The following is an 11,708-nucleotide window of genomic DNA, read 5'->3' as shown; positions in this document are numbered from 1 at the left end:
CTTTCAGCAGGAAGATCGGTCAGTAATGATAAACATCACGAAACCGCCCCGTTACCAACCCAACAGTCTAAAACACTCTGCTTGAACAGTTTGTTTGTTAGTGGACTGAGGCTCAGCAACAGAAACAGTCAGCCGGAAGAGGGTCGACGAGTTTATTAAGCCACACCTCCTCGAAAAGCTATTGGCTTACGTCATTATGACGTTTCATGTTGCGTTCACATTCTCATCTAAGAGTGCGTGAAGTCAGAATACAAGGGCATCAACTTATTTTTCTCTTTTTAATTTGTTTTAAAAAAATATTTACAGACATTTAAATATCAGCATCGAGTACAAACAGTTCAATAATACAGTAAATAGGCGTAAAAACACAATATCAGATATACATACATTAAAAAAAATATTTTTCTAATTACTTCAATGTTTTCAGGATTTAAAAAATAAAATATTGTGGAAATCATTATGTTTTGTATTTTAATGTTATATATGTGTATTCCAGTATTTAATAATATCATTCTCCTGTGTTTTTCATATATATCAGCTATAAACATTCATGCTATAGTTGGACTGCTGTGTTAATTTAGTAATCAAATGAGCCAGTTTACATCATTTCAACAGAACATATAGTTAAATAAATACTGAAATAATACATTATATTAATATTTGACTTGAACAATATTCGACTCAAATATTTAAATAATAGTATGTTTAAGAAAATATTGAACAATGATAATTTTTTAGAAAATCAAAATGTGAGTGGATATTTTTTTAACGTGATTTTTTATTTTTTATTTTCAATGTTTATTAAATCCTTTAACAATTAAACATACAGTGAAACCGGTGTTGACAGTATCAGTACTGTAAAGTATACAACATTAATATACTTATAGTTATACAGAGAAGGACTTGAGTTTTTAACATTTTCCCCCTGAACTCCTCCCGATCCTCCCCCACCTCCGCCAGCAGAAGGAGCTAAAGCAAAAGAAAATATAGTAAAATAAAAATAAAATAAAATAATGTAAATAAAAAGTTCACACACACTGTATCGTTTATTCTGGACCAATAGTGTTTGAGCCTTTCCTCTGGTTTTAACAACGGTTAAAACGCCTCAATCTGACCGTTTATCTTGTGGATGAGTCGTTCATTAGAGGCGATCTATAAAAGTGCTGCATATCGTTCTGTACAGGTAGGAATATTTTGACCTTTCCAGTATCTTAATATAATTCACCTTGCGTGGTGAGGGCTATTTTTAACTATTGTGCTTTTTTGTTCCTATTTTGACTTTATAGTCTAAGAAGTCCCAATGTAGAGGTCAATAGTAAGATGGAGTTCAGAGTGATGATCATTTTTAATGTGACTCTTCATGTTTGCTGCACCACAGAAACAAACCAGCAGGCCTGATGGTTTGTTCTTCACTTCCATCTCAGTAATATTCAACTCAGTCCTTTCTGCAGGTATCTCCAACCTCTGCAACATTTAACAACGTTTTTAATCAAAACAAGTCATGAAGCTTCACTAAAGGTTCAATATTTTAACTTTAACAGAAAGAATAACTCTCAGTAGCCTCAACATTAGTTTTTCCATTCTGCCTGATTCTTCCTCACATCAGCCCCAGACGTTCAGAGAAGTGATGGTCGAGCTCACAGAGGAACCGGATCATCTTTGAACTCGCAACATCTCCTTTTCTCCTCACCGTGTCGATTAAAACTCGAGCTCTGTCTCCTCTGGTTCTCTCTGCCTCCACTGCCTCCCTCTCAAAATCATTGATGACTTTTTCCTCCAGCAGATTATCCAACAAACTCTGCAGAACCGGTCCTGATACTCCCTCCATAAAACTGATCCTTATCTCCATCAGTTGCTCTTGTGGACTGAGGTTCTGTCGGGTCGGTCCACTGGATCTTCTGACTCCGGCAGCAGAAAGACAAACCCGTCTCTCCCAGACGATGCAGGAGCTGCTGTCCGTCAGAGACAGTCTGACGTGTTTCATCATTTCCTCATAAACCACCTGGAACGTTGGGACGTAATTTTCATAGGATTCTGCATCAAACTCGGCTTCTTTGGGCTGAACCAGAACCGAGTCGCCACCAGGAGAGACAGACAGAGAGTAAAACTGATTCGGCTGCAGTTTGCAATTTGGAGGCGTCTCCAGGAATCTTTCATTATCGTCTAATTTCTTCCTGAAACGTAGAACATTGTTGAGAACAACGTTTTTTGGCAGCATCAACACATTAATCTCGTGTTCTGACTCGGGATCATCTGGAGGTTTGTAGAACAGCAGAACCAAGGCTCGGACCGGGTCAGGAGGAGAATCTTCGTCCTTGACGTTCCCAAAAGCAGAAAACCCTGTGATGCTGATGATGATGTGAGTCTCTGTGATCCTCTCAGGCCTGATGAACTCGACGCTTTCGTCACGTAGATGAGCGACTGACAGGAAGTGACATCGTCCTGTGGAGCGGACCTCACAGTGAGGGAGATGAAGCTGAGCCACAGACTGCTGCTGGCAGCTGATGTCAAACAGAGGTCCTGCAGGCTTCTTGCCATGTGGGCTCAGTAATCTCCTGTTCCAGGGAACAACCCTGTAAAACACGTCTCCTCCTCCCTTCATGTCAAACACCAGGCCGCTCACTCTGCACTGGTACAGGCCTGGACTGGAGCACTGGAACCAGTAGGTTTCATCTTCTGCATCTCCACAGAAACCAGGAGTAAACTCCTCAAAGCTGCTTTGGAGCTTCATGTTGGGTAAACTAGCAGCTCGGGGTAAGATACTGACGTCTAAAGGAGGATCCTGATGAGTCAGAGGACAGAGGAGAGAAGGAGACGAGTTACTGAGGTCTCCTTTTCTCAAACCAGATCCTGAAGGAGGGAGAAGGTCAGTAGAGGCTGATCTGTTTGGGACGGAGTGGCTCTGAGTCGGATCAGAGGAAAGAGGAACAATGTGATCCATTGAGCAGCTGATTGGTTCCTCTTTAGAGGAATCTGTGGTGAGAGGCTGTTGGAGAGGTAAAGGTGTTAAAATGTTGGGTGATATGACCTGCTCAAGATCTTCAGGTCTTTCCAGTTGATCCTCATCAGCTGCAGGATTTTCTGTCAGAGTTTCCATTTTGATACCAGATCCTACAGATTCTTTTCTACTAGTTGATGAACTCAGAGAGTGTTGAATTGAAGAAGCATTGGCTTGTGAATTAAACCTACGTAAGCGTAGCCAGGTCCATGAAGGCAGGTTTGTGAAAGAGGATTCTAATCTTTGATAAAATGATTTATTTTGATGGTCCTGATGCCTTTCTTCAATTTCTGTGGCAGAGCCTGATCGATATCTAGATCTGTTTTTCATCCTGAGTGAAATTTGTTTCCTGTCCTTTGAAGTCCGGGGAAGGTTAATATAGGCTGATCTGTTTGGGTCGGAGTGGCTCTGAGTCGGATCAGAGGAAGGAGGAACATTGTGATCCATTGAGCAGTACATTAGTTCCTCTTTAGATGAATCTGTGGTGAGAGGCTGTTGGAGAGATAAAGGTGTTATCCCTGGGACTGCGAATTGGTCAAGTTCTTCAGTTTGTTTGAGATGATCTTCATAAGTCTGCTTCAAGGTTTTTAGAGGTTTCTTCTTGAGACACAATGCTTTGCATTTTATTTTACTAGTTGGTAAATCTAGAGAATGTTCAGTTACAGAAACAATTGACCCATACCTGCTTATTTTTGACAGGGATGAAGTTGATCTTGGTAATTTTGCGCTATATCTTTGTGTTTTATCTACTTCATATAGATCTTTCTGAAGCTTTTCTTCAATTTCTCGTTGTTTGTCTTTGTCAAATTTTATTTTCTGTTGATAATGGAAAGGGTTCAATCTGGAGAACAAAGAGAAACGTGATGGCTGGCTCTGGCCTTGAACATCCTTTGTCTGGAAAACAGCAGAAGAATGAAGTTCAGCACCATGTGGATTAACTTTTGCTACTGATATCCGATCGATTGTGCTGCTTTGTATTTCTTTCATCCGCTCGCTTGAAAAGAAGCTAATTTTTGCTTTCGGAGGTGAAAGATGAACACACTGTTTCCAAACACAGTTAGAAGTCTCCTCCTCCACCAAACTCAGGGTAAAATCTCTAAAGGTTCTTAATGGCACCTGAAACGATGAAAAGTAGACTTCATAATACTCCCAATAAAACGCTGTCATTTTGGGAAGAAGCAGAACTGGATCTCCTCCAGGAGACGTGAACAGAGAGTAAACCTTCTTTGGCTGCAGTTTACAGTCTGGAGGCGACTCTATGAATCCTTCATTCTCATAAAACTTCTTCCTAAATTGCAGTACAGTTCTGAGAACAACGTTCTTTGGCAGCATCAACACATTAATCTCGTGTTCTGACTCGGGATCATCTGGAGGTTTGTAGAACAGCAGAACCAAGGCTCGGACCGGGTCAGGAGGAGAATCTTCGTCCTTGACGTTCCCAAAAGCAGAAAACCCTGTGATGCTGATGATGATGTGAGTCTCTGTGATCCTCTCAGGCCTGATGAACTCGATGCTTTCGTCACGTAGATGAGCGACTGACAGGAAGTGACATCGTCCTGTGGAGCGGACCTCACAGTGAGGGAGATGAAGCTGAGCCACAGACTGCTGCTGGCAGCTGATGTCAAACAGAGGTCCTGCAGGCTTCTTGCCATGTTGGCTCAGAAATCTCCTGTTCCAGGGAACAACCCTGTAAAACACGTCTCCTCCTCCCTTCATGTCAAACACCAGGCCGCTCACTCTGCACTGGTACAGGCCTGGACTGGAGCACTGGAACCAGTAGGTTTCATCTTCTGCATCTCCACAGAAACCAGGAGTAAACTCCTCAAAGCTGCTTTGGAGCTTCATGTTGGGTAAACTAGCAGCTCGGGGTAAGATACTGACGTCTAAAGGAGGATCCTGATGAGTCAGAGGACAGAGGAGAGAAGGAGACGAGTTACTGAGGTCTCCTTTTCTCAAACCAGATCCTGAAGGGAGGAGAAGGTCAGTAGAGGCTGATCTGTTTGGGTCGGAGTGGCTCTGAGTCGGATCAGAGGAAAGAGGAACATTGTGATCCATTGAGCAGCTGATTGGTTCCTCTTTAGAGGAATCTGTGGTGAGAGGCTGTTGGAGAGGTAAAGGTGTTAAAATGTTGGGTGATATGACCTGCTCAAGATCTTCAGGTCTTTCCAGTTGATCCTCATCAGCTGCAGGATTTTCTGCCTGCTTCAACTGTTTGCTCCGAATTTCCATTTTGATACAAGATGCTATAGGTAGTTTTCTACTAGTTGATGAACTCAGAGAGTGTTGAAATAAAGCACCCTGTTGCGCATATGCTATAAAGGGTATGAGGGCCCGTGGAGGCAAATCTGAACTTTGGACGTTTGTGAAAGAGGATTCTTCTCCTTGATGTAATGATTTATTTTGATGCTCCTGATGCTTTTCTTCCATTTCTGTTGCAGAGTCTGATTGATATCTAGATATGTTTCCCCTCCTGATTATAGTTCGTTTTTTGTGCTTTGAAATCCGGAGAAGGCCAGTAGAGGCTGATCTGTTTGGGACGGAGTAGCTCACATGTCCAACCGACTCCATTATTTCATCTTGGTTGTTTCCTGCTGAATTTTGTCTGCTGTATTGTTCACCCATTGGTTGTATTACATCAGGAAGTTCTGGAGGCCTTACTGTGGAAACGTTCCCACTATGTGGAACATAGCAGAGTTCGCTAATATTTAAAACCTCAGGCATCTTCCTAACTGTCCTGGAAGGTCCCACATACTGACTATGAGATTCATCTTGATGAGAAAGAGAGAAGTCGAGTCGCTTCAAAGACGTATCTGCAGTGGATGTAGAGGTTACAGCTGGTGGTGATACGTTGATGAAACGAGTGTTGGAGGGTAAAGAAAGATCAAGTGGGGTGTGTTGCTCTTCACCTTGGAAGGTTTGTTCAGCATCTGCTTCATGTTCTTCAATTAATGAATGAACCCTTCGTTGGTAGAGGGGTTTTCCCCAGGAATAATTCATGAAGAAAGGATGATTCCTTTTTTCATGGGTGAAGAAAGGAGGAGGCACAACAACCATCCCACAATCAAAGGGATGGAAAGAATATAAACTATTGCCTCCTTCTCCATGTAGTGAAGAAACCGACCCGACTGACTCGGTATCAGGCTGTCTTGGTGTTCCCTCACTGGCTTTTGTTATTTCCTCAGTTTCACTTCCTAAGAATGGAAGTGGAACTGGATCAGTCTCAGTTTCTTGGTCTAACACATCAGATAATCCCTCTGCTGCCTCGGATTGATGAGATATCTGATCAGAAGACGGTTCGTCCAGGTCTGAGGATTCATCCCTCCTTCTTTCCATGGGACTGAAAATGTCAGTAGATTGAAGGCTAAGTGTTTGATCTTCCAGTTTGTCTTCGTGTTCAGATGTTTCTTCATCTTTCTTCATTGAATCTGATGAAGTTCTTTCATTGAAAACTGAACTTTTTCTTCTGCGTTTCATCTTGACCTGGATTTAGTGACTCCTTTCTGAAACCTGATGAGATTCTGGTCCTTTGTCTTCTTTTTCAGGCCTCAGATTTTGTTCATCCTAGAATATCAAAAGCAGAAATAATGAGGGAGAAACAAATCTTGTTTTAAAACATTTAAATGTAAAACAAGGAGGAGAAAAAACTCCAGCAAGGAGGGATACAGAAGTTCATCTAAGCATAAAATAAAGTAATTGTATTTCAAATGTTTTTTGCTTCTGTTAAAAATATTTTAGTAAATGATCTGCATGTTAAAGCTTCAGTTTCCAAAGCAGTGAGAAGATTATCAACATGATTTACTGAACATGAACGTCACGCTGCAGAAACACAAAAACACCTGCAGATTTAGAAAAACCTCCATAAAAACAAACATGTTTGACACAATTAATGTCCTTTAATGCCACAAAGCTGAATAGAGTCGTTGTGACGTAGCGGGGACCCGGATCTTAAAGAGACAGGAATAAAACAGCAGCAGATGTGAAGAGCGCTCAGAGATCGTCTACAAACTGTGATGCTTCACTTCACTGTTTAATGATGACAATAGACTGTAAATTCATCCTGGATAATAAATCTCAGACAGTTTTCTTCTAATTATAAATCTAACATGTTTTATAGCTTCTGGTGACATTTTTCTTTCCGGAGCGTCACTTTGCAGACGGTCCCTAACTGGAAACGGATCTTCTGTTTTTACACCCAGAGTTTTTACATTTATCTTTATGATTAATTTGTAGCGTCTCGTTTCTCTTCTGTGGTTGGAATCAAGAGAAATTAGAGATTCAACCTGAACTTTTAGATCCCGGAAGGAAGAATCCGCCCAACCTGACCGAACCTTTAACTTCTTGCTTTTTCTGAACGGAACGAAGTCCGTTTAAAAATCTCCGCCCTCCTTTTACTGAAGCTGAGTTCTGATCGACTCGAACCGGGAGCAGAGTCCGGACCGGTACCGACAGAACCAGACCGGCCAGTCAGTGGAGCTGATGACAGTAATAAAACTCACCGACATTCAGTCACACATCCAGAGCCTCAGTTTGACTTCATCCTCCCTCCTCCTTTTTACTTTTTTACTCTTTTCTTCCGTTTCCCCTCTGACCTTTTTCAATTTAAAATCCCCTTTTCTTTAACAAATGTCAATCAAGTTTCATCTTAAATTAAAAAGCAAAACCATTTTAAGGAGCTTTTGTTTTTCATCGTAAAGCTCTTTAACACTGTGAAGCCTTTTAAAATGTTCCTTTAAACTTTACAGTCTGCCTTTAATATCAGAGGAAATCAAACTTTTTCCCCGTTAATATAAAATTTTGAATTTTTAAAAGACATACTTTGATTTTTTATTTATTTTTTTAGAAATGTTTTGTATTCAGCAGATCAAAATTTTATTACTTCATGAACTTCGCGCCGTTTTAACCAAGCAGTTTTACTTCAAAACAAGATTTTTATTTTTCACTTAAAATATTCATTCATTTATTCTTTTCATTTTATTTATTATTGTGTGTGTGTTTTCTCAAACACTGCTTTGGATTTATGTAAATATATTTGTTTTAATTTAACACAAGTTACATTTATGAGCTTTGTTTAACAAATATCACAGGTAGTTTTAACTTACCTGGATTTCACAACAAACAGGATTTTATTTATTTTTGATTCTTCATCATCTGCCAACATTTTTCCTTCCTGAAGGAAAATCTTTGTCCAAAAAGTTAGTTTTATTCTAACCTTTCCTTTTCTCTCCATCTCTGTTAAATAATCTGTTTGAATCTTTGTGTAGTTTTGTGTTTATTTCCTGAAGCTGCTAAGCACCAAATGTTTACAAAGTAAAGTGAAGGAGTTAACTGAAGATCATTCTATCATGTTTATGTAAAACTCATGATTTTTGGGCCAAGAAAGGAAAACATCTGTTCAAAAAGACACCAAAATGATCTGCTGATAATAAAAATATGTTTACATCCGTTTATCAATACAAAGTGTATGTTTATTGTTTTTAAGGAAGGTTTCAATAACAGTCTCCATGTTTTCCATGTCCAGGAAAAATCAAATAAATTCACAAAGACCTGAGAATAATAATTGTGAACCTCCACTAATGAAGAAGCCATTTCTCCAAAACAAGATAAAAAGCTACGTTGATCTTAACATACTTGGTTACAGTTTGTTACATGATAAACTTGATGCGCCAACAGACACTAGTACAATTTGTTTACTTCAAACAGTCTGGCAACAACAAAAACAACAACAATAAATAACCAGCATCTTAGTCACATCTTAGCATGACTCAAAATAACATTTTTATTAACTTACTAAGCTGCAGCCTGAATGTGTGAATAGGACACTGTATGATTTATTTGGTTTTATAAGGTTATAATCTCTACACAGTTTGGACACGGATGGAGAAAAACTCTATAATAAAATATATGCAAACCTGCATGAGGGATGTTGATTGCTGATTGGTTCCTGTGGTGAGGAATCTGTGGTGAGAGGCCTCCTGGTTGGAGTTACAGGTGTGAAATTGTTGGGGACATCAATTCTTCTTTCTTGTTCTTCCTCTGTTAAATATTCATAAGATCCTGAAACATTTGAAATCAAAAAGAGAAATTAATGTACCGCCTTAAATATGTAAATTCTATTATAACCTGATTGCCTCCAATAATAACATAAAGAACAGTTTATTTTGACAACAGTTCTGCTGAATAGTGAATCAGAATGTAAAAATGCACAATAGTGGTAAAGTGTGTCCCAGTTAAAGTAGCACTAATAATTATGTTAAAAACAACTATTTTTCACTGTGAGATTGTGACAATGTAACAAATCTAAATTTATTTTAAGGTATTTTGTGCATTTTTATTAGAAACACCAACTAATATGTATAATGCAACAAAGATAAATCTGACAGTTATTTGTGTAAATACTTACATATTGGCTCACAGCTGAGATTCATGTTAGTGACTCATCAGATGATTCCTTCATCAGACCTTTAATTCATTTGCTAAAATTGTAAAATAACTGTTATCAGTGCAAAACCTTCATTTGTTACAGAAAATAAATGTAATTATATTATCAACTAGGAAATTGTTTTCAATCAGCTGATGTAACAACATGATCAACTAAGACAAACATCTAATTTATATCATACATGACTGAATATATAAAATACATTGCAGTAAAGGCTTATTAGTGAGATAATTATATAATAAAAGTCAACTTTAATTAGAAATTTGAAATGCATTCGCAGATGAAATGACTAGTTGTGTTGGAGTCATTTTTGTTTGCAGCTGAAATCATAACAGCTGCAGGATGTAACTTTTATAAAAGATGGTTTTTACATGTTTGCTGAAACAGGATCTGTGAAAAGATTGATGTCCTCCATCTCCTCCTAAACTACTATTACCATCTGAAGACAAAAACTGCAATTTTAATCCTAATATGTAGTTTTTATTATTTTTTAAATTTATATTTTAGCACATTTTTGTAAAAGTTACATACTGCACCTTTAAAGGCTCTATTTATGTGGCCCAATAGATTCTTTAAGACCATATAATATCAAGGCCTGATTTGGTCCCCTGGCTTTGAGTTTGGCATTTTTGTTGTTTGGTAATGTAACATGGTAACTAAACACGTCTGTTTGACTTTAAACTATCTTGTCTGAATTTTATTTTTTAAAGGAAAAATCAATCAAAACTTCAGATTATGGACTGTTTCTAAAACATCCACTGATAGTGCTGATAGAAAGTATCTGTATAATCTGACAATTCAAACTCACTATAAATAAAGAAGCAATGGACATCTGCTAAATACACACAGACACACACACACACACACACACACACACACACACACACACACACGCACACACACACACACACACACACACACACGTTTGCGCAGCTACCTTTGAGGGGAGTTTCCATTGACTTCCATTAATTTCTACAGCCTAAACCTTATCCTAATCATTAGAAACCTAATCCTAACCGTAACCAAAACTCAGTTCACACCTTAGTCCTAAATCTGACCCCTGACCCAAAAACAGCGTTTCCCCTTGTGGGCCCCAGGCTTCGGTCCCCACAAAGAGCAGTGGGTCCCCACAACGTGGTATATGTCAGGAAAATAGTCCATGGTCCCCACAAGGTATTAGAAACAAACGCGTGCGGGCGCGCACACACACACACACACACACGCACACACACACACACACACACACCCACGCCCACGCACACACACACACACACACACACACACACACCCACGCACACACACACCCATACACACACGTTTGTGCAGCTATCTTTGAGGGGAGTTTCCATTGACTTCCATTAATTTCTACAGCCTAAACCTTATCCTAATCATTAGAAACCTAATCCTAACCGTAACCAAAACTCAGTTCACACCTTAGTCCTAAATCTGACCCCTGACCCAAAAACAGCGTTTCCCCTTGTGGGCCCCAGGCTTCGGTCCCCACAAAGAGCAGTGGGTCCCCACAACGTGGTATATGTCAGGAAAATAGTCCATGGTCCCCACAAGGTATTAGAAACAAACGCGTGCGGGCGCGCACACACACACACACACACGCACACACACACACACACACACACCCACGCCCACGCACACACACACACACACACACACACACACACACACCCACACCCACACCCACGCACACGCACACACACGCACACACACACACACACACACACACACACACACACACACACACACCTTTAAGCCTGTTTGAAGGTTTCTTTGAAACATTTAGAGCATTTAGACGTAGTGAAATTAACCTGGCTTTATAATAAACATTTCATAAATCAAAGGTTTCGCTAATCACAAACTGCGTTCAAATAATTCACTAATTAATAATATAATCTATTATTCTATTATCTATTATCTAGCTATTGTAGTTTCTAAACTAGAGATGATAAATGATCCTCAAGGCGATAGAAAAAGGGCAGGAGTTACATTTAGCCATTTCCCTAAAATTAAGCTTCGTCACACATTTAACTGCTGTAGAAAGTTTTTTATATAATCTAACTCCGATAAATAAATTAACCTACGAAAACTGTTTGGGTGACTTCAGGAAGTTTGAGACTTACCGTACATTTCCTGATTCGGTCTGACTCGGGCGGATCCTCTTCAGGTGCTATTATTTCTGAACGGTTTTTTTCCCCACAAGTTCCCTTTTAATTGTTGAAGAGAAACTGGTTGCTAACAGGAAACCGAACTAATGAC

The 11,708-nt window shown here is 39.4% G+C and overlaps 1 protein-coding gene across 2 annotated transcripts; it reads right to left on the bottom strand.

The window, feature by feature from the left end:
- Positions 1-251: 251 nt before the first annotated feature.
- Positions 252-11,657, bottom strand: LOC122824373. Of its 2 annotated transcripts, XM_044104952.1 has the most exons (4): positions 11,573-11,657; positions 9,399-9,471; positions 8,908-9,052; positions 252-6,559 (listed from the first exon to the last, which is right to left on the bottom strand). In XM_044104952.1, exon 4 carries the CDS (start codon positions 6,470-6,472, stop codon positions 1,598-1,600), a length of 4,875 nt encoding a protein of 1,624 aa, XP_043960887.1. In that variant the 5' UTR covers positions 6,473-6,559; positions 8,908-9,052; positions 9,399-9,471; positions 11,573-11,657; the 3' UTR covers positions 252-1,597. The 2 variants fall into 2 exon arrangements, with proteins under 2 accessions (XP_043960887.1, XP_043960888.1); XM_044104953.1 differs by lacking the exons at positions 8,908-9,052; positions 9,399-9,471; positions 11,573-11,657 and adding an exon at positions 7,495-7,554.
- Positions 11,658-11,708: the final 51 nt, after the last annotated feature.

Source organism: Gambusia affinis, linkage group LG21 (genome assembly GCF_019740435.1).
Source record: "Gambusia affinis linkage group LG21, SWU_Gaff_1.0, whole genome shotgun sequence".
Taxonomy (NCBI): domain Eukaryota; kingdom Metazoa; phylum Chordata; class Actinopteri; order Cyprinodontiformes; family Poeciliidae; genus Gambusia; species Gambusia affinis.
The sequence above is the reverse complement of the archived record's forward strand: the minus strand, read 5'-3'. Positions and strand labels throughout refer to the sequence as shown.

Excerpts from the sequence above, each read along its gene's own strand:
- LOC122824373 (XM_044104952.1), bottom strand. The coding sequence starts at position 6,472 with ATGAAACGCAGAAGAAAAAGTTCAGTTTTCAATGAAAGAACTTCATCA.